Raw genomic sequence first — 23528 nt, forward strand, 5'->3', positions numbered from 1 at the left:
ATCGCTGTAACCAGCTTCCTCCGGTAAAAAAAAACTGATCGGCCTAGATTGAATGACATGAATTTCAGCTGGAAAACACCGAGCCAATGACCACCCTTGTGTTGTTGGGGCGGGAATTCATTTGTCACCACCCAAAGGTTTCCCTGCTCCCAGATTTAAAAAAAGGTGTTGAAAATTCCACATTTCTCTCCCCCCCTACATTTGGTTATTTTTCTACACCGAATACATATTGAATTGCAAAAGTGGATGAAAACGAATCCCGAAGGACCCTATCCTCCGAAGTCTGGCAGTCCTGAATGGAATGTACCTATTGCTATTGCTAAACATTGCCTGTTGGGAGGGGCCCTTTGAAGCATCCCCCAACTACCCCCTCCCCTTTTGTGGTCCCTTAGGGATGTATTTCTCCCATGCTTCTCCCTCTTCTTAATTTTTTGCATTCCAAGAGAGCCATTTTGTTAACTGATCCGTCCACTTATTTCCGCTCTCGTTCTCGTTCTCCCTCCTCCCCCCTACAAAACATGAAAATACTCTGGCCCAGTGGTGGGATCCAAACAGGTTCCGACGGTGGTGGGATTCAAACAGTGGCGCCGCCGCACACACACGCCTCCAGTCCCTATTGGGCAGGGAGGTTGCTTTAGTAACCCCTTCTCGGCACTCAGAAAAAATGAGTAACCACTTCTACAGAAGTGGTGAGAACTGGTTGGATCCCACCTCTGCTCTGGCCAGAGCTAAAGGGGGGAACCGGCCGTCCTGAATTCTCCCTTCCTCTAGTTGCAATGTGGACAATGGGAATTAATAAGATGATCTCCTAGTGGTCTCCTAGTGTTCTCCTCTTCCCACTGCCCCCCCCCATCATTTCTGTGACACTGGGAAAAGGGTGGATAAACACAACGTTATGTTGTACACGGTGAGCAGGATCAGGGAAACTCAACACTCCATGAACGTTGCCTCCCGTCCAAATTATGGTCCTTATCAGAACTTGTTTGGCTACTATGCCTAGAGCAGTGGTGGCAAACCTTTGGCACTCCAGATGTTATGGACTACAATTCCCATCAGCCCCTGCCAGCATGGTCAATTGACCATGCTGGCAGGGGCTGATGGGAATTGTAGTCCATAACATCTGGAGTGCCAAAGGTTCGCCACCACGGAGCTAGAGAAATGGAGCCCTGCCCTGCGGCTTGCCCTTCTCATTTGCTGGGTCTTCTGAAAGGGTGGGATTTGGGGAGAATCCGCCACGCCCTCCTCTTGAACTCGCTAGGCATCACAGATCTGCCATCTTGCCAACACAAACTGGACCACTGTCCTTTTGGACACCTCACCTGCGTGCACCTAGCTGGGCTTTTGATCCTTAGATTGCTCAACAGGCAACCTGGTCCCCATTCCAAAGCCTTGTGTCCAAGTTCTATCAGTAGCGTTTGGACCTGGGATGGCTCATTTTGGGGGATAAGACCTCCTTTCCCCCTGGAAGTATCATGCATGCGTGAACCAGCTCTTGGATTTTCCTTACCAGTTTTCAAAACACAACCGAGTTTTGAGCATGACTGAAAGATCGGGTGATAAAGAACATGCGCTAAACAAACAGTTTGATCTTCAGGGCTCAGAAAGATATAATTTAGAGGCTGAGGACCTCAGGAAAGACATCTCCATCCATTCCTGTTCTTGTCTTCTCCTCCTTTTCTGCAGATTTGAGATTCTAAGCTTATGTATTTATTGTTGAATTCGTTTATACCCTGCCTTTCTGCCCAACAGAGGCCAAAACCAGCTTACATCATTCTCCAGACATGTGAACTAGATTTGACTCCCCACTCCTACGTTCCTGCTGGGTGACCTTGGGCTAGTCCCAGTTCTTCTGAACTCTCTCAGCCCTATTTACCTCACAAGGTGTCTGCTGTGGGGAGAGGAAGGGGAAAAGCTCGTAAGCCGCCTGGAGTCTCCTCACAGGAGAGAAAGGCGGGGCATAAATCCAAGCTCTTCTTCTTCCTCCTCTCCTCCATTTTACCCTCACAACAACCCTGCAGAGCAGGTTATGCTGAGAGCATGTGACTGGCCCAAGGTCACCCAGCAAGCTTCAATGGCAGAGTGGGGGTTCAAACCTGAATCTCCCAGATGCTAGTCCGGAAATGCTAACCGTTATACTACACTGGCTCATTTGTGTAGGGAACTGCCGTGTTGCTTATACTAAAGTGCTACATAAACTCTGGAGCACAGATAGCTGGCATGTGCTGCAATGCGTTTTGACTGTTCCTGAGCCTGCCACAATCTCGTCAGCACTGGGAGGCACCTCCATTATTATTATTTCATGTTTATCTTCCTCCATACTGGAATCTCCCTTTCTTCACTGTATTCTCGCAACAGGCCATTGAGATGGGTTAGGCCAGTGGTGGCAAACCTATGGCACAGGTGCCAGAGGTGGCACTCAGAGCCCTCTCTGTGGGCACGCAAAGAGTCACCTCCCCCCCCCCCACATCTAGGCTGGTTTGGGCCATTGGGCTCGATTATTAGCATTAAACCTAAGACCTAATTTTGGGGAAGCAGTGTGGGTTACCCTGTTAAGCGCTGTTAACCTCCACTGATTTTCATGCGAAGAACTAAAGTGTGATCCTTCACCTGGGAGTAAGCTCGGTTGCTGGCAATGGGGCTTGCTTCTGAGTAAACCTCCTAGGGTCGTTTCACCCGTTACACGTTGGATTCACCCGTTGGAAGAGTTACACGGTTGCTTCAAAGCAAAGCCACCGACTACCACAAGCTTACTCCCAAGTAACGCATGCCTCGGAGCCAACCGTTTTTTCTAAACTGAAACCTCAGTATTCAGGTTCAATTGCCGTGTTGGCACTTTGTGATAAATAAATGGGTTTTGGGTTGCAATTTGGGCACTCGGTCTCGAAAAGGTTCACTATCACTGGGTTAGTACCACATGGGTGCCTTTGTGATCAACACTGCTTCTCTTTCCCATGGTATTGAATGAGGGAGCCCATTTAGAGGGGACGCCCATCCATACTTCCGCACCCACACTAAGCTGTGGCAAGGATATTCCAAACTCCTTTTCTGGCCATCGGTGGCATGTGCTATTTTCAGGCCCATCAATCACTGGAGACGACAGTGATGGAGATAAGAAGGTCCCACCAAAACACCTGAGAAATTTGACTGGCTGACCCATCTGTCTTGAAAAAGTACTGTCGGAATCAGCACATCTTGCCTCATCTAGGAACGAACCAATGTTCCCCCTTCTGTTCCTTTTAAAAATGTGTATGTTTTTGTCAGCCATTTTAGTTTCCCACTCTCTGCCCTCTGTTTGGTAGGTTTCGTCAGCACACAGACTGCATGTGTTTTATGCACCGTACGATAGGCATGAATTCTGAGTAGATTGCTGGTACATATAATACATGTGATTGTGCTGACCTATAAATAACATCAGAAAAGGCATACGGGGTTTTTTTTAGGGATGTGTGGAATTGTTGAGCAATTCAGCATGCCTAGACATTTGGGGGGGTGGGGGGGCTATCTAATTCTAAGTGTGTACAAGGGTTATCTTCTTGAACAGCATGTCCCTCTCTTTGTCTTAACTTGGGAGAAGCCCTCTGACCCTTCCTCTTCCTGTGTGCTCCTTTTGTTTTTCCCATGCCTTTTCATGGAGTCACCTGTATCTACAGGCCTCTCCTGTAGAAACAATGCCTCATACTTCCTTAAATATAATGCCGGATTAGCCGGCCATTTGTGATGGGGAAAGTACTCGATTAGGCTTCTGTCTCTCTTTTTGACTGCAGCCTGCATGCGAATCAGAATCACCTTGAATAAACGTAAGTTTTGCTGTTTGGGATATACTTCTTGGGAGATTTATTAACCGCGCTCAATATCACACTTCTATGACTGGGCATCTATTTTAACCAAATATCCCAGTAAGGTTATGGGCCCAGCACTCTTCCACTGCAACTCTCTGATAGATTAAACAAATATCTAGATAAAAACTGGGTACCAGAAAATAGAAGCAAGCATAAAACCAAAGCATCACAATTTTGATTTTCACCTGTGAGAAGCAAAATTGGCATGCCAGATTTTTGGGAGGAGAAAATAAAACACATTCAGATGTGGTTTTTCTGGGTTGTTTGGCCATGTTCCAGTAACATTTTATCCTGATGTTTCGCCTGCAAAATTCAGACGAAATGTCAGGAGAAAATACTACTGGAACACAGCCATACAACCCAGAAAAGCCACCACATCCTAAAGATTCTGGCCGTGAAAGCTTTCGACAATACATAAAACACATTCGCTTGTAGAGTATCTTCACCAGCTGGTGGAGCCAGCAGCATCAAAGCTTCATGAGCAACCTGTTTGTTTGAGGCAACATCTGGTCACAATCTCTTTGGAAGTGTAAACTGAGCTAATTCCCTCACATGCATTCATCACTCAGCAAAGGAGTCATCCCAGGTCCACCATCCTTAACCAAAACTTTCAAACTGTCTCAGACACAAGGCTTTCATAGTGGAGCCCATGGACAGGTGCAGTCTATCTGACTCCAGATGCCATTCTTGCAATGACAAGATGAGCGACAGGCCAAATTTTCAATTGGGAGGGGAGGAGATGACATGTGCCAGTTCAGGTACTGGATGCCACCACCAAGAGCCAAATTGCCTTTGGCATGTCGCCAAGTTCAATGCAATGCCTGTCATGATCCTACCACCTTTCATGGTAAGTGCTTTACCAAAAAGGAAGAGGGGTGAATTCATGGAAGGAGGACCACCACATCTGCTACCTTAAAGGGGGCCAATATTTTCGCCTCGGTCCACATGGTGGCTTAAAAGGCCTCTGAAACAGGGCCTCTGTTTGCATGAAGGGGGAAAGAATCTCGGCTTCATCTCAGCGCTACCGCCAACTATTCTTTGTAGCTGCCTTAGCACACCTTGAGGTGTAGCCCTAGCCTCAATTCCCAGGGGTGTGCTTATAGGGGATGAGGTTTGATATCATCCGCTAGTAGAGCTGAATGGCATTGGCCAATCATCTGAACATCTAACAATACCTCTAGCCAATTCAGTGGGACCATGTCACACACCCATCCCAATTAGGTTTACCAGATTGCCCTCCACAGTGGGCAGTTTCTGGCCCTTTCCCCACTCACCGTTTGCTGCGCGCTACTCTCGTCGAGTAGCACGGGGTTCAACTGCACTCCCCACTACAGGGGTGGCAACAACGCAGCCGCTGAGGGGCGGCAACAACGCAGACTCTGCTGCTCTTGCGCCCCCTCAGCGCGGGTCATTCTGCCGCTGCTCAAAACGGCGCCTTTCAATGACCCCGCACAGAGCGCGGGGCAGTGGGGAAGCCCGGGGGACACGACCCTCGCGCTAAAAAGGTCCTGGACCAGACGAAACCGACGTCATTTCAAAAGTGGGGAAACGGCCTCTGATTCCTGGCCCTCTCAACTGCCCTTTACTTCAGTAGGAGCAAAACATGGGGAGTGGCAAGTGACACCATGCAATACTGTGACATCACTTCTGGTTGCAATTATGTTCTAGGAAGTCATTATGTTCTAGGAATTTCCCAAGTATTTATGATTTTTATCATAGAGGCTGGAGAAATGTCAGCTCTGCGAACAACCGGAAGTCATGTTGCAATGTTGTGTGGTATTACTCTGTCCCACATTTTTGCTGCTGTTGAAGGGGAGAGACAGTTGGCCGGCCATAACTACAAGGTGGAGTAAGGACAGATTTGGTTCATAAATAAAGATAATTATCTGAGAGAGTTTGCTATGGAAAAAAAGAAATTATGCACAAGTTGAGCACAACTTATCTTTGTTTCTCTACACTCCCCATCCCAATGTTATATTGCACGTGCTAAACTCGCAGCCCTCCAGCATGATGCTGGCAGGGGATGATGGGAACTGTAGTCCATAACATCGGGAGGGCCACAAGTTCGACACCTATGTTATATTGTATTGGAATTTGACCTTCCATAACTTCTGCATCCTGTTGTCACCTGTCAAAGGGTTGGCACCTTTTTCCCCAGTGGCTGACAACCCCTTACCAAGAAGGAATGGACTTCCTCACAGTTCCTAAACTGTATACCTGAGGAACCGCCCCCACCACTTACAATTGAGAGAATTGTCTCTAGGACAACAGCTGGATTGTCAATACCTCAATTTTAAATAAACGAAAAAAAGAAGAAGGAATCTTTGGTCTGTTGAAATGATTGTTCTGGAAGCCAGTTTAGGAACTGTGGGGTGAAAGCTGAAAGCTGACAGCAGCCACAGCTGTCCGGGCCCTGCGGGACCTTGGTGAGTTCCGCAGGGCCTGTAAGACGGAGCTATTCCACCGGGCCTTTGGGGGGGCTGGCCGCGGTTCTATTGCCCCCCACTGAGACTGAGGCTGCCTGTTTTTCCATCTTGGTTGGGCCCTGACTCCATCTTGGGCCCTGCCTACCCCCTACCCCTTTTGGCCTTTAGATCGGGCGCCTGTTTTTAACAACTTCTGTTGTTTTAATTTGTATTTATTTCTAGTAACTGCTGCTTAAGTTTTTAACGGGTTTAAGTTATATTTTTGTATTGATTTGCTGTCTCAGAGAACAGCCATATTGTGAGCCGCCTCGAGCCCTTTGGGGGGGCGAGGCAGCCTATAAATCCAACAAATAAATTAAATAAATAAAGATGCTGGAGAAATCAAAGGATGTTGTGTTTGATGTTCCGCTCGCGTGGCATCTTGGCTGGCCACGAAGGACTCTGGTTTGTTCAAGTCCCCAAATTCCTGGACATCAGAGGTGGATTCCTCACAGGCCAAATATAACAGGATGTGATACAAAAAAACTGGGGGGTGGGACTTAGCACAGGTCCCGGTTCCCAAAGCGAGTTTAACCCATTTTATTCCCCTCAACCGCAGGATTTTCGAAGATTGCTAAACCAGCGATGCTTTTGCACAATCCCAGGTTGGAGGCGGCTTCCGGCGTGAACACAACCGAGGAGAAAGCACTATTCCCCCAGCCTTCCATCCTTTTCCAGTTTAAGTTCCGGCTCCAGGTCCACTGCCAGGAAAGAATCTGCCCTGCCGTAGCCATTCTGTGCACGTCTCCCAGCATTGATTGTAGGCAGATTCTCTAAAGCTCCACACAGAGTACAAAGTCCCCAAGCATGTTTTCTCCTTGGCTTGGCAGCCAGTGTAATGGCCGATCCACAGCAATACCTTCATTATTGCCCTACCATTGCAGGGAGGTCCCTTTTTCTTTTACATTTTTTTTAGTGTTTGCACATGCGCAGCTACACAGAAGTGCAGCCCGATCTCGCATTTAATGGGACAATTGGCATGGCTGCAGAGGTTTCGATTTCTGTGTGCCTGCACAGCTATGCATGTATTGCAAGAATTATTTTTTTTTTAAAAGATGTCTTCACATGCAAAGGCGTGAAAGCAACCCGAATTGTTTCCAATCATTGCCTGCACGGCATACATGTGAACGGAGTAAAAGGAGAAAGGGGTCCTTTATAACGATACATTTGCTGTGTGGAATCCACCAGAGTCTCACGACTGACCTTCAGCAACCAGCCTGTAGGATAGATCTAAGCCAGGGGTGTCCAATTGGCCACATGCTGACAGGGGCTGATGGGAATTGTAGTCCATGAACATCTGGGGGTGCCAGAGTTAGCGGACACCCTGATCCATGCCTGCTTCCTATCTCTCTCTCCTTGGTTTGTGGTCAGGTGTTTTTGCATTAATGCCATAAAAGCTGGTCAGACTCTTCACCCATTATCATCCCCATGTTAAGAACTATTTTCACACGGTCTCTTGGTTTCCAAGAGGCCAATAGCCCGCCGTATTGTCCGCCACTCTCATTATCTCTTTGGCCCTCTCACGATGGCCCTCGTACGATATCTCTTTGGGCCAGCTACTCCAGGTTTAGGTTTAAGTAGGGATAAAAGCGAGCTCGGGGCCTCAATGGGACTGCTGGCACCTATGATGCCATGTAAATGTTTACTCAACTGGGTTGGGAAGAGATCTGGGGAAACAGCGTCCATCAAATCTGGAGGGTCTTTCTGCCAATCAGGATCAACTTAATACTAGATTAGGCGAGTCAGGGGATCTGACCCAGATGGCTACAGATGTTCAAATCCATATTAAGTTATATCCTGGGCGAGGAATTTTTAATTGTTTTTTTGTACTTTGTTTACTGCACGTCCATCCCAGGAGTGCCAGAGCAAGTCCCCGTGGTAGAATGAATGCTTCAAGCAAGGATTAGAATATGTGCTGGGTGGTCAGGAGGTCTGGATTTAATCCTGAAAGGAGAGCCCAAGATCCCCTCTTGTCTGGCCAATGGCCCTCCACCTATCTCTTTTGGACCCAGCTAAGTTCTAAATTCCTATATAGTTTGTTCCCACATTTTGGGGGTTTTAGGTGGTGAGCCTACCCCCTTCCCTAGTGCAAGAGGCCTGTCTTAATTTCCACATCTGCCTTCCAAGAACAGGATCCCTGTTCCTGTTACCCATCTAGTTTCTCTCTTTGTGGCTCTTTAGGTGGTTCCCTTTCTCTGTTCACAGCATGGGCCTCCTCTGAATTCCCAGCATGTCCCTTCCTCTTGCTGGCTACCTCCAGTCTATCCAGAGGCATAGCTTCACAAGGGGGCTGGGGAGTGAGCGTCGATACCGGGTTCAGCCCAGCCTGGGGGGGAGGGGCAGCAAAAATTTCAGGAGTTTTTTTTGTATTTTTTGAGTGTGTTTTCAGTTTTTTTGGCCTGCAGGGGGCACAGTTTTTAGGCTAGCAGCACCAAAATTTCGGGGAGTTTTTCAGGGGACTCTCTTGATGATACCACCCAAGTAAGGTGAGGGTTTGGTTCAGGGGATCCCAAAGTTATGGACTCCCCAAGGGGGTGCCCCATCCCCCATCCTTTCCAGTGGGAGCTATTGGGAGATGGGGGCTATACCTTTGGGAGTCCATAACAGACCCTCCAAATAACTTCAAAACACCTAGCTGGTATCATCAGGATAGTCTCCTAAAGATGCTCTGGGGGAATTATTATTCTGATAGCCTAAAAACTGCTACTAATGTAGGCCAAAAACAGACAAAACTCTTAAAAATGCAAAGAACACTAAAGAACATGGGGGGGGGGGGCAGCACAAAACTCAGATTTTGCGCCGGGCTCCATTTTCCCTAGCTATGCCTCTGAGTCCATCCCTTCTCCCTTGGGAGTTCTCCAAGACACCTTCTGGTAAGGAATTTCTCATCGGGGCTGGAACTAGCCAACTGCCTAACCCCAACAGCTTCCACTTTGAAATTGCTTCATCTTCCTAAGTACCAATGCCGTTGGACTGATATTTCCAAAAAAACAAAATCAGGTTAAAACGTACGGAATCTAGCAAAGAACATCAGTTTCGCACTGTGACCCACGAGATCTGAGGTTTCCGTCGGCAACATTTTGGATTCAAACTATTTCCAACCTCCCAACTCTCCTCACCAGATTTTGCAAACATTTTCAACTCATCTTTAGTCGCCCTTAAGGGTTCTCCTTAAAGAAGAAGAAGAAGAGTTTGGATTGATATCCCCCCTTTCTCTCCTGCAGGAGACTCAAAGGGGCTTACAATCTCCTTGCCCTTCCCCCCTCACAACAAACACCCTGTGAGGTAGGTGGGGCTGAGAGAGCTCCGAGAAGCTGTGACTAGCTCAAGGTCACCCAGCTGGCGTGTGTGGGAGTGTACAGGATAATCTGAATTCCCCAGACAAGCCTCCACAGCTCAGGTGGCAGAGCTGGGAATCAAACCCGGTTCCTCCAGATTAGATACACGAGCTCTTAACCTCCTACGCCACAGCTGCTCTCTGGATTAAAGGATTATTTTGTGGGAATCAGAGTCCCTCAGAGAGTCAAGAAGGAGGAATCCCACAGTGACCAATCCAAAATGTTTATCACATCTCTTTCTTTCCACGGCTGGGAATTTTCAAGCCATCTAACAAAGATCTAAAAGCGGTGAATATCTTTAAACGTTACACCCTGATACTCGTTTGATTTTGGTGCAAGAGCCCCAGGAATTGTCTAAAAAAATAAGGACTGGTGTCTGAGGTCTTTTGGTGGGAGATTCCCTTTGTCTCAAAGGTCCCAGTTCTATTGGATTAATTGCATTTTTTGCAAATGATTGTCTTCCTCTCTTCTGTATAAAGACACTTGTGAATGGATGCTAAAAGCGAACACAGAGATCTGGATAAAGACACCAGTGGTCACTGGTTGGGAAGGCGGAATGGATCGGGCCGACTCTTACCAAAATCCTTTGCTTTTGGTGGGCGCCCTGTGCGCATCGCACAGAGATCCAAGCCAACCCTGCTCCTCCACGATTGCTACTGCCCCTCCCAACTCTTGGATAAGCATTTCCTAACACCCGCTGTTGTTGTTATTATTACAACACAATAACACACAAAGGAAAGAAGACGGCAGAACGAAAAGAAGTGACAAAGAAAACGTCAACCATCACAGGAAAAAAAAAATACTGGCCCATGCAGAGACCTCCAAGTTGAAATCAAATCTTATCAGACAAACAACATGTTACCCCCGGTCTTCCCGCCCCGCCCCTCCCCAATAATTATTACATTACTTCAAGAAAGAGTATACTTTTTCATGCATAAATCAAATTTTCGTTTTGTCTTTTTTTTTGGTCGTTTTTTTTCCTTCTTAAATTACATTTGAACACATAAACACATAAATATTCTTGTGTCAGACATGACTCAGCAGAAAAAGTAACACGCCCCCAGAGTAAAGGGCAATTAGTATTATTGGTGATTTTTTTTAAAAGGACTTGTTTTAAATATGAAATCTGTAAACTCCAACGATCCTTCAATTTTTTTCTCTCTCTCTCTCTCTCTTTCTCTCTCTCTTTTTTTAAAAAATCACGAAACTAACCAGTTTCGCCTTACTTAGCCCACATTCAATATGTCTCCCATTTGAGCACATCAATGAAATAACATGCCATCTTCTGCAAAATTATAATTTAACAGTATAAAGCTTCAAGTCGCAAATTCCAAAAACTAGCTAAGTAATTTTTTTTTTTTTGTCACATAAACTATACATTAAATATTTTTTGAGGTATTTCAGAGAACATTGTCAAAACTTGCCCGGTTTGTGCTGGAAAGGAGGGGGCGAGGGTTGGTTTCTCTCCTGAGCGGAGAACATCTTTGGTATCAATAAGCCGTTTGGGTGCTGGACCGAAAAGATGGAGGTGATTCAGTTTGGGGAAAGAGAGTTTTCGGCGGAGAAATGGGGTGATGATGTGTGGTTTAGGGACATCAGGGATAGTTTGATTCAATGCGGGACTTGGGTAACATCAGATTTCAAGAAACACTAGGGTCGGAATGCCGTCAAGGAACAAACATGGCTGCTCTGCCCCAGATCCTGGGAACCATGTAGTTGGAACTGATTCTCTTCCTCACCTTCATATTTTTCTTACGGATCCACTTCGGGTGCAGTGGGAAGGAGCTATACCAAAGGAAAGTTTCGAGAATGCACACACAAACCAGTTGTGAGATGGGAAACCCATTTTGTACCCAGAATGGCAAAGCAGCGTTGCAAAAAATGGTCATGTGACCTGCTTGTTGAACCTGTTGAGAAGTGGAAGGAAACTCTTCTGGTCTCCCTTCCGGCCAAGAGATCGCTGGTGCTTTCTTGGACTTTGAAGGCTTCGAAATGCAGGGACTGAAGGAGAAATACGCTTTTAAAGGTTTGCTCTGTTGCGTTTTAGGTATACATTATAAGTATTGCCGGGGCACACCAGTGTAAAATAAATAAATAAATAAATAAATAAATAAAAGTTTGGGCAGGCATGGCCCATAACATCACCCCATTTCATTCTGTCAGTGTTTGGGGGAAGGAAGGAAGGAAGGAAGGAAGGAAGGAAGGAAGGAAGGAAGGAAAATCTGAAAACACCAGCTAACTTTTTTTTCATATCTGTGTACTTTTGGTGCAAGATTTAAGGGCTGGTTTGCCATCCTCTCAAGAACTCCCGGGATGTAGCTCCCTGCTCACAGGTTGGTGTCATGCAAGTGTTCAAAATATGCGCAGAGACATAAACTGTGGTCCCAATTTTCTCTCTTGTACGTGTCCGTGAGGAAGAGCCATGATTCAGAACTGGAGCTCCAACGACTGTTTGCAAGATTTCCCAGATTCAAAATGCAATGTTGAAGCCAACATATCCATTCTGAAATAGGAACTGGACTCCGCTATCTGAAGTTAGCACAACTGGTACGACATGAAACGCTATTCTGGCTGTCAGGTTTTTCTCAGCCACCCCCTCTCTCAAAAAAATGCTTGAAGGTCTGGTGCTATTTATTTTCAAAAATGGCAAATGTAGAAATTTCTAATAAGCAATCCATGCAATGCCCTTTACCCTTGAAGCCCCCCAAGCCCAAAAACGATTGCTGGCCTAGGCCGACCCCATTTTCGATAGTTGTGTGTGTGTGTTTCTAGCTTGCAGCTGTGCACCGTATTTGACTGGCGCCAGGTGTTTTGACATGCATCACATTAATTTAGAGATGCTGTCTCAGAAAAAGATGTTAGTAGAATTGTATATTCCTCCACCACAGTATTCAACATGCTGGACTTTCTTTGTTGCAGAATGCTCTGCCTGGGTCCTAGTGCCTACCTAGATCTGCTAGGTTTTGACAAAGTGAGTGCGAAAAAAAATGAGCATTCTCAAATTTGTTCAGGACTATCTTCTAATGCGGATGCATACGGTTTTCTTGACTGCTGCACCTCAACTGACCGTAGCAACATCTTTTTCTGAGACAGAATATAACCATGCATGGTTCACTCTGGTCAGTAAAACCTCTCTAGGGTTGATTCCACACTTGGGTTATCGACCTAAGTTCGAGCTGTGTTCGACCTAAGTGCTCCGCATAACCACTGGGATCGACATGGTTTTGTCCCAGTTTCGCCCCGTGTAACGGTCAAATTTCCAACTCCAGTTGGGAACCACTACCTTTTCAGGGAACCACGCTCGAACTCAGCTCGATTCCAGTAAAGTGTGGAATCTCTGGTGCCAGGAGTCCCCCATTCAGCCAATCACAGCGGAGTGTTTAGGGCATGCGTACAGCTGGCCAATCAAAAAACGCCACCTTCGTCCCTCCATTCCTGTGGCAGTTTTTTTAATAACGTGTGTGGGGATAGACGAAACATGGCCGTAGAACAGCAGCCAATCAGAACGGAGTGGCGAAGAGGCACAGGATGATCCCGCCCTCCGAGCTGGGTTCAAGCTGGTTGCAGTGGGGAACAACAATGGCTTCGACCTAGGTCTGTACCCTTCTCAGGGAACTGGGTCGAACCTATTTTACTTGTGTGCGGAATCGCCCTAGGTTTCTAGAAATGCAAGACTTTCTACCTGCTGAGCCCTTCATATTTGCACCACGTTGGCCCCTTCCGCACATGCAGAATAATGTGCTTTCAATCCGCTTTCAATGCACTTTCGCAGCTGGATTTTACTGTGTGGAATAGCAAAATCCACTTGCAAACAACTGCGAAGGTGGCTTGAAAGTGCATTGTTCTGCATGTGTGGAAGGGATCTTTGAGTCACAACTGACGGTTTTGAAGGAAGGGGTTAGAGCAACCCATGCGACAGGATCTGAGTATCACCCTCACGAGCACAAACACCAAAACCCATTTCTCTCGTGGAATCATTCTTTGCACACTGTGGGCATGCTGGGTGACCTCTGTGTGCATGGAGCATTGGAGGGCTCCAGAATGATGGTGAGGACACAGAAACAGAGATAGGAAAGGCTGCTTTCTGTCCCCTCGCCCAAAGGCTATGAGAGTCACCAGAATCCATCAGGTTCAGAGAACTGAGGTAAGATCACGTGAGTCTATAGGACGAAAAGCAGAAAGGAATTGGTTTTTACACCTTTGGTACAAGGAAAAGGCACTCATCTAACACTCTAAAGATCATGTTCTCTCTCTCTCTCTTTCTCTCTCTCTCTCTCTCTCGCATTGGGGACTTGAAAAGTTTGGAAAGAACGGGGAGATCCCCGTAAAGGGGTACTGGACGCATGTTTGCAATGGCGGGAGGAGAATCGGGCAGGAGCATATATGGGTTATCCAGCACAAACCGGGTAAGGGGAACAAAATCTTTGGTATCAGACGTGATTTTCAAATCACAAAAATCGAAAATTCAAGTGAGGTAGCCTATATTTTTGGGTTCTCACTAAAAATGTCTTTGCATGTTCAGGACCTGTCACGCGACAGCACTTTCTCTCTTTCCGGCGGTGTTCTTCTCGTTCGACGCCAGGCCCTGGGTCGTTGTTGCTGTGTTATTATTATTCTTTTTTTGAGGGGGGTGGCGGCTTCTCAGCCCTTAAATACTTCACAAAACCAGGTTTGGGAATCCACCGTTCTCCTCTTCCATCGTTTGTTTGCGTTGACACGTCACGACGAGACAAGAAGACACGGCAGGGCGAGGTGGGGGACACTCGAGGGGGCCGGATTGGGGAAAATAGAACATTTTGTTTGGCTTCCCTCCCCTTTTTTATCCTTTGGCAAAACATCCCTTGGCATTTTACTACATGTTCCTCCTGCAGCTCAGTTCTCTCTTCTGAAGCTGTTTTGGTTGGTTCAGCCAGCTCCTCCCATCCTATATCCCACACCCGATGACCGTGCCCGATAGCTAAAATAGGGACTGAATCGGTTTTCAGATAGGATACATCGGAACAATCATGTCATATCTGTATAGTTTGTTTTTCCCTTCCTCCTTTCTGCTTCAGTGATGTTTGGTATATTTTTTCCTTTGTTGTTGTTGTTGTTGTTCATCCCAGAAAGTGCCTAGCCATCGCTTGACACGTTGTCTTCGTCATAAAGTGAAATCAAGAAACTTCTCACTGTGGATGGTACTCATTTACCCGCATCGATTTGATTTTGTACCATTTTTTTGTAAAAAAAAAAGAATCCCTTGTTATTCAGAGGGTGGCTAGGGTGGCATTCTCCCACCTGCGCTTCTTCTGGCCTTGTTTCCTTCTGTCCTCCTTGGCAGCCAGTCTCAGGAGATTTGATTGGTTAGCAGCATTGTGTGTCTGCTCAACCATGTCATTGGTCGGTTGTTGGTTTTGCCTGCAGGTTCTTTGGTCTCATCCCACAAGCCACCGTCGTCATCGTCGTCATCGAGAACACAGAGGAAATGTTCCTTCTATCACTGAAGAGAAATACTGTCATGTATCCATTTGTCATTATTTAAGGCAGCCTGTTAATTGGCACACACACACAAAAATCGGTTGTCTTTCGTACGTTGCCAGAGATCCTTTTGAGCATTTCAGAGAGTTTATTATTTTGGGGGATGAGGATGGGGGAACGCATTTCCTTTCCTTCTCCTCCCTCCATGCTGTGTGTGCGCACACGTGCATGTATGTGTGATATATTTATATTTTTATATATATATAAAACACACAGAGATTTAAGGTCCTGCCACCCTCCCCAGTCTTCCCAGTGTGGATTCTTTTGTGTTTTCTATTCTATTGTTGGTAACAGAGACAAGGAAAGGAGGCAGAAAGTGGGGTTGGTTGGATATTCGGGGAGGAGCCAGAATAAAACCGAGCTTAGGGCTGAGCTTGCTCAGAGACTGGAATAAAACCAAAGTCCTACAGAAGGTCAGCTGCCAATCCATTAACTGCAAAAGAAATTGCAACTCCTCCTTGTCCAATGTCTTCTTTCCTCTGATTTCTTTAAAGCAATTCTTTTTTTTAAATACCCGATTTATGTACCTAAAATGTGCTTCGTGACCCGCTTTAATTCTCGGTGACACAGTGCAACTTAGCTTGAATTCCCCATGACTGATTCCGGGGGTGGGGGAGGGTAGAGGAGAGCGGGGTTTGGTTCCATCACAATGTCTGCTCCTCCTCCCTCTCCACACACTTTGGCTTGGAATTTCTTTGAGAGGAACAATCAAAGAACAGGATAATTTTCTCTTGGGTGAGTCAGTTGATTTGGTACCATGTTGTGCACTTGGTGGTAATTGTAGTGTGTTTTCATGGATAGATACCACTTCTGCTAATGAACAGGTGATGCATGGGGTGAATAAAGGCCCAAGTTGGATGTGTGTGAGAAGGCCAAAGGGATGGTCAGGTGGGTGATGCTTTTGGAAATGCCCATACTTTTCCTCCACTGGTAATACAAATGCATTCCATTCTCTCCCCCACCAAAAAGAAAAAGAAGAAACTCTCCCCATGCATATTTGGCTTGGAAATGGAAGAACATCCCTGGACCACCTGAGTGCATGTTGCAGTCTGGTTTTTGTTCGGCAATAAGCCCTTGCCTTACGATTGCAAATTTATTCCCACACGACTCTATCGATTGCCTTTTCCCACGCTGAAAATGCATCCTAGCTCCCTGTCTGAAATAGAAGCCAGCTACTGGCTATTTCAAAACCTGGAATGCAACACACACTCTATTCACTCGGGTGTCGATTTAACCACTGCAGGGGAAAAAAACCTTGACTTTAATGTCTGGGAACCAGGGTTTGGAAAGCTTGTAGATTTCTCTGCTACTTGCCAAGCTGTGCTTGTCTCCTGTGGAACCAGGTCTCCCTATTCCTTGTTCTCCCATCCACACTTTTTGGGTGCTGGACTATTTTTTTAAGGCATACACCACCCACTGCAGATGCCTGACACCTGTCATCAAACGACAGGTGCTGCTTCTCTTCGGACAACTTCAGCCCACAACAACTCCCACCAAAGCATCTTCCATTAAATCTGCCCACCATATTCTCAGAGGGTTTGAGTCATATTCTAACGAGTAAAGGAATATTTCTTCCCTCCCTGCTCCTAGTCAGAAAAAAAGATGAGAAAGAGCACACATTCCTCGAGTGGCCCAGGATCCACTCAACTTCCTGTTTCCAGAGAACTGTCCATAGGATGAAATGGACCACCCAAATCACTTGTGAGCTTGGGTAGGATTTTAGATGGAGACAGAAACCGGATGTTTGCTCCGGATGCCCCCCGCAAGCATCCCAAAGCATCCGACAGTTGGATGGTTGAGAGATGTGTGGTGTGGCCCTGTCTACGGTTTCATGTATGTGTGCGCGGAGAAGGGAATGGGCACTTGCTTTGTGGAGTCAGAGGGGATGGGGCATGTGTGTGAAGAGAGACCTCATGCTTTGGAAAAAGTGCTTGTTGATGAAGACGGGACCCCGGGGTTGGTCCCCGGTTCCTCCTGCCAGCGGTGCATACACCGGCGACGGGCATTCATGAAGAAATTGCTGACTGTATTCAGCTCCAGGCCCAGCTGTTGGGAGATGGTCATCTGCATTTCTTTCGAGGGCCTCTTGTTCTCCTTGAAGATGGCGATCAAGGTGCGGCGCTGGAGGTCCGTGAAGACCAGACGTTGCTTCTTGGGCTGCAGGTTCCGGTCTTTCTGCTGCTCCTGTTCCTTACGTTTGCACGCTACAGGTTCGAGGGAGAAAAAAATAAACAAAAAGAATGCCACCGTTAAATCAGTGCGGACAAGAGACTGCTGCTAACTTTGTCAAAGATCCCCCCCCCTGAACAGGTAACTCTACAGCAGCGGTTCTCAAACTGTGGGTCGCGACCCCTTTGGAGGTCGAACGACCCTTTCATGGGGGTCGCCTAAGGCCATTGGAAAACACATATCTCCAATGGTCTTAGGAGCTGAGACACAAATAATTTTATGGTTGGGGGTCACCACAACATGAGGAACTGTATTAAAGGGTCGTGGCATTAGGAAGGTTGAGAACCACTGCATTACAGTGTCCCTCGCCAAGGAACGGATCCTCCCCCATTACTTCTGTGGCAGTATGTAAGTTGTCTTTAAAAAAAGTTTGCCAAGGAATCCTAATTTCTGTTTTCCTTGATGCAAATTTGTACATATTTGTATATTTCAGCATAATCTTTTTTTTTGGTCTTCAGTTCTCCATAGGGGGTGGGGATTATGGGAAGCACTCAGCCATCAGATGGTTACAAGTCTTAGCAAACCCCATTGTGGCTTCAGAGGAAAATGGGCCAGACATTTTCTCATTCATTAGGACTAGAAACATTTCTCCCCTGCACACACAAAATCCAGAATTCTGTCAGGATGCAGAGTTCTGTACTGAGTCATACATTAATGAATCACCTCAGGGACATTTAGTTCATCACCGTTCTGGTCAGTGGCGGAGCATTAAGGGGACAGGGGGTGCGTCATGCACCGGGCACATGCCTGGGGGTAGAAAATCGCCCCCTGGCCCCTCCCCCTTTCCCCGTGCCCCCTGCAGCCCCCCCGCGGTGCCCCCCCAAAGCACACACACACACCGCCCCCCTTCCCATACTTACCTACATTCCTTTTCTTTTTTAGTACTTTTTAAGGCTGAAAAAAAGCGGCCTATTTACAGTTCAGGCTAAAAAATGCCTGAGGAACTACAGTTCCCAGGAGACCTCGGGGCTCACAAGGTCTCCTGGGAAGCATAGTTCCTCAGGCAGTTTTTTCCCTGAAAAAAGCAGCCCCAAAAAGCACTAGAAATAGAAAAGGAACGTAGGTAAGTGTGGGAAGGGGGCGGGGATATGTGCCACGGGGGGTGCGCGGGGGGGGGCATGGGGGGCGGAAAAAACACACTGCGCACCGGGCGCAGTTTGGCCCAGCTACCCCTCTGGTTCTGGTAGAAAATGCATAGACTATGGTGACATCTTTTCTGTCTAATTTGCTACCACATCTTTTGCAATGAGTGATGCTACTGATATTTTCCTCCTGTAAATCTCTCCCTGTACACTGGTGTTCCAAACTACCTGGTCCTGTTTACTCCATTGCTTTGCTTTTTTAATGCCCAGATTCTGCGATGTACGCTGCATGTGTTTCCTCCCTCTGCATTAACAACGTGCTTATGTTCATTGATCAACCGCTGCTGTAAAGCAGTTTTGATGCGTGCATGTAGCATTCCTTGGTTGTTTGCTCTTACAGGCGCATGCACTTTTCTATCTCCTGAAATGCCACACAAAAACAGACGTGACGGGATCATACGACAGGTCACGTCAAGATCATTTTGGGTACGTTTCGCACATGCTCAGGAGCGCCAGTCAGTCAAATGCCCCGCAGAAAGACCTGTAGGCACAACTGGATTGCAACCGCTTTCTTGGCAGAGGTTCATCAATGTTCACTGTTCATTCAAAAACACCGCAATGGGGGAGAAGATGCAAATTCACTACAAGACATAACTAACTACACATGTTCAAATTTCAAAATGAACTTGAGACATTCTCCTAACAAAAGGAATTCCAGAGGGCTGGGGTACATGACAGAAGGATAAAGAAACAGAACAGAAGAAATCCACTCATCTTGAATTACAGTTAATTTTTAAAAAGTGTTTTGGTGAATAGGATGTTTGGGGCTTTGTTCTGTTTTTGGTTTGATATCCAGATCTAGACGTTGCAGTTGGACATGGACAATAGATTTTTTTTCCCCCTCAGAGAGCTGGAGGCAGATGGAAAGCAAGACGCTATTCAAGATACAACATTTTGTCTCGGCGAAACAGGTTCGGCAAGTTTTTTGCATCGTGTCAAAAACCTGCAGCACCTGTTGGACCAGAGAATTTTTTAAAAAGAATATGTAACGCCATGAGAAGCAATCTACTTTCAGCTCTCTTCAGACCCATTCTCCATCTCCAGCTTTCTATTCAGGCTTCTGAAATTTTCATGTCATATCGAGATGCAGCGTTCCTCCATTCCTCAATCAAAACCCACAGCAGAGCAATGAAAAACCTACCCTATGACCATCAGATGCTTGCAAAGGAAACAAACAAAAATAAACCTTTTTGGCATACAAAGTCACTTTTAAAAAAAAGAGAGACAGATTTGCAAATTAGAACTTGGATCATAGCATTTGGCTGCAGTCAATACGGTTTCATTTCCCACCCTTCCCCCACCTTCCCATCAAACCCCCCTCCCCCAATCGATTTGACCATTGATCTACTAATGCATCGATGTCCAAGCAAGCGGGGGGGGGGGGGAGAGAGAGAGAGAAGCCCTCTCCAGCTCAGCGCACGGAAAGCTTTGAAGCCACAGGGATTCTTCTGAGGAGGGGGTTTACTATGGGATGCGACTGGTATCCACAGGGCTTTCTTGCCCGTTCCAGCCGTTTTCAGTGTCTGAGTGCAAGACTTCGGGAGCTGCAACCGCTGAGCCGGGGCTGACTAATCTATTAGACACATTGGGGTGATTGCCTATAGGGGCAAAAGGGCACCCAAACCAGCCCCATCACGGCTTCAGCTAGTGATATAAATCCAAACTCTTCTTCTTCTTCTCTCTCCCAAACTCCACTCACCCCAGGCACCCAATCCCAAATCTCCCGAAACTGATAGTGATCATTTCCTAGGATGGCCAACTCCCAAGTGGATCTTGGAGATCTCCAGACAACTGATCCCCAGACACGAGAGAAAAGTTCCTACGGAGAAAATGGCTGTTTCAGAGGGGTGGACTCTAATACCACTGTATCCCCTTCCCAAACCCAGCCTTCCTCAGGTTCCACTCCCCCCCCCACCAAATCTCCACGTATTTTCCAACCCGCAGCTGGCAACTGGCAATTCTAGACCTCTCCTGGGGACAGAGACCCTTTCAACAGAGGCGTACCAAGGGTAAATGGCGCCCGGAGACAAATTGTCTCCAGGTTCCCCCCCCCGGCCTGGGGGGAGGGTGGTTCGATAGGGGGCAGAGTTGGGAGGGCAGAAGGGACTGCAGGCTGCTGGCTGGGAGCCCCGGGGTGGCAGAGCCGGGCACCCTCAGGTGCCCTCGTTCCTGCCCATGTCGATGACAACATGGCTGGGGTCAAGGGCGCTCGAAGATGACAAGTGCCCTCTTCGAGTGCCCTCTTCAAGTGCTCATCTTCGAGTGCCCTCAACCCCGCCCACGTCTCGTCGACATGGGCAGGGTTAAGGGCAGTGGTTCTCAACCTGGGGGCCGGGACCCCTTTCCCAGGGGTCACCTAAGACTCTGCATCAGCGTTCTCCATCTGTAAAATGGATAAATGTTAGGGTTGGGGGTCACCACAACATGAGGAACTGTATTAAAGGGCCGCGGCATTAGCAAGGTTGAGAACCACTGATCAAGGGCGCCTGGCTCTGCCCCCCACTGCCATCTTTCTGGTCACATGGGGGGGCGATTTTGCACCCCCATGTGACCAGAAGAGTGGTGCCTGGGGACAAGGGGTACCCTTAACTTTTTAAAAAAAAGTTTCCAAAAGCAGACTCGCATGCTCGTACCCCTTATCCCTAGGCAAATACGCCACTGCCTTTCAACAGTTACAGGTAGAGTGTTGCTCCAATGGGGAGCATGTGAGTCTGCTTTGGGGAAAATTTTTAAAAAACCCCACTGATTCAAAGCACAAAATGTTGTCAATAACAAGCCATTTGGAATATATGTTTGATGGTGCAATCTCTCCAGGGAGCTCCTAGTTTCATTCCAGGCTCAACTTAGTATGCAGATTTTGATATCCAAATAGGGATGAGTGAATGTCACCTGTTTTGTTTTTTTGTATTCATATTCCTATTGTCTCTTGGCCCTGTGGCTTCCTCAGGCTCAGCCCTTCTGTGACATCAGAGCTTCCCAGCCAATGGCAGCCAATGCAGGAACCTTCCCCACTATAGGGATGAACAAATGTTCTCTGTTTTGTGTCTTTGCCGGACCGGCTTACGGTTTTGTTCACAGTTTTGATTCCTTGCTTTATCCTGCTGGTTTCATAGATTTCTCCGTGTCACATGAACACTTCATATAATTTCAATTTGCATTTTATACATTGTTTATCCATGCAGGGCGTGCCACGATATATACATGATATGTGTGTATTGCATAAGCCTGGTTTATTGATGCAGAAGGATTGTGAAGGTACCGTATATACTCGAGTATAAGCCGGCCCAAATATAAGCCGAGGCACCTAATTTTACCACAAAAAACTGGGAAAACGTATTGACTCGAGTATAAGCCTAGGGTGGGAAATGCAGCAGCTACTGGTAAATTTCAAAAATAAAAATAGATACCAATAAAATTACACTAATTGAGGCATCAGTAGGTTAAATGTTTTTGAATATTTATTTCAAAGAAAAACAGTAAACTAGCTCTGTAAGTGGAAAAGAGGGTCAGCAAAAACAATATGGTATCAACAATAACTTTAATAGTACAAAAACCTTAGCTCAGTCAGCAACCATGATGTCATACAATTCAGCAGCCTAGGAATCTCAAGTCCCCTGATTTCTTTAAGCAAAGTTTCTGGGCCTCAAGGCTATGAAAGAGGCTTGAAAGCACGCCCTCCCCTGGACTAGCAGAAGCAGAATAATGCAAACACAGTCTCAGGACCCTACTGTGTAGGCTCACTAAATACCCAAACTCCTTAGCTACCGTATATACTCAAGTATAAGCCGACCCGAATAAAAAATGTGCTGAAAAAGTCGGCTTATACACAAATATATATGGTACATATGTATTTCTAGGGGAGATCAAAGAACAGAAAACATCGCAAAATTAGGGTCATGGGATCAATTCAGGCAAGGAAGAAGCAAAATTGAAACGGGCATTTTCAGGGTGAAATAGTAGAAGTGGAATGTCTAAAATCAAAACTTGATCAACCCCTTACCAAGCTGAGGCCAAGGTGCCCTCTGAATTGCTTGCTCCAGGCAACCGAGATTGGCCGTTGTGGGTTTTCTGAGCTGTGTGGCTGTGCCGGGGTTACAGCAGTGTTGGGATCCAAAAATTTTAGTAACAGGTTCCCTCGCCAGCCGGCCCTCAGCAAAGGGGGCAGAGGCGTACCTAGGCAAACCTGAGCCCTGGGCAAAACCTGAGTTGGATGCCCCCCCATGGGCAGCCACCCCACCATGACCCCCCCCCCCAATTTTTTTGCACCAGGTCATTTCTAAATCATCATCACATTATAGAAAATGCCCCAACTCACAAATCTGAACACAGCAATGGCGAAACACACAGGTTCTTTGATAGAGACTGGTGAGATAAAAGGTACGAAAGGCTGAGAATCCATGAATGGCAGTACCTGAAAGGGATTAACCCAGTTCAGGAGTTACATTATTAGTCGCAATTGCTATATGGAACCTTCACGTTCAAAGGCAGGATGCCTCTCGGGGAGGCGAAGGCGTGGAGGTGGAAAAACGGACCCAATTAGTAACCCCCTCTCAGCACACACAAATAATTAGTAACCCACTCTCAGGAACTGGTGAGAACCTGCTGGATCCCACCTCTGGGTTACAGTACAGATCAATTCACGGAGAAAATGGACATTTTGGAAGAGGGACCCTATGGCATTTTACCCAGCTGAAGTCCCTCCCCTCCCCAAAAGCCACCTTCCTCAGGCGCCACCCCCAAAATCTCCCAACCAGAACTGGCAACCCTTCATCTAGTCCAAAGCAGCTGGAATAGTCCTGATCAAGGAAGCTAAGAATGGTCGACTCCGGTCAGTATTTGGAGGGAAGACCGCCTTAGAAGTCCAGGGTTGCTATGCAGAGGCAGGCAATGGCAAACCACCTCTGTATGTCTTTTGCGCTGACCTTAATGGTTTGGGTTCACCCAACCTTACCAGATCTTGGAAGCTGAGTAGGGTTGACCCCAGTCAGTACTTGGATG

The 23528-nt window shown here is 46.9% G+C and overlaps 2 protein-coding genes across 2 annotated transcripts in view; both read right to left on the reverse strand.

The window, feature by feature from the left end:
• The window catches only part of LOC125426447 (insulin receptor substrate 2-like), a 50513-nt gene extending 35432 nt beyond the window's left edge, over window positions 1-15081 (reverse strand). The window contains 1 exon segment of the mRNA XM_048484706.1: window positions 15040-15081. Coding sequence (XP_048340663.1) covers window positions 15040-15081 — 42 coding nt within the window.
• A 1989-nt stretch (window positions 15082-17070) lies between these two features.
• LOC125426449 (homeobox protein MOX-1-like) overlaps window positions 17071-23528 on the reverse strand; it is a 76537-nt gene continuing 70079 nt past the window's right edge. The window contains exon 2 of the mRNA XM_048484707.1: window positions 17071-17363. Coding sequence (XP_048340664.1) covers window positions 17071-17363 — 293 coding nt within the window. The remainder of the gene's footprint in view (window positions 17364-23528) is intronic.

Source organism: Sphaerodactylus townsendi, linkage group LG02, assembly GCF_021028975.2.
Source record: "Sphaerodactylus townsendi isolate TG3544 linkage group LG02, MPM_Stown_v2.3, whole genome shotgun sequence".
NCBI lineage: Eukaryota > Metazoa > Chordata > Lepidosauria > Squamata > Sphaerodactylidae > Sphaerodactylus > Sphaerodactylus townsendi.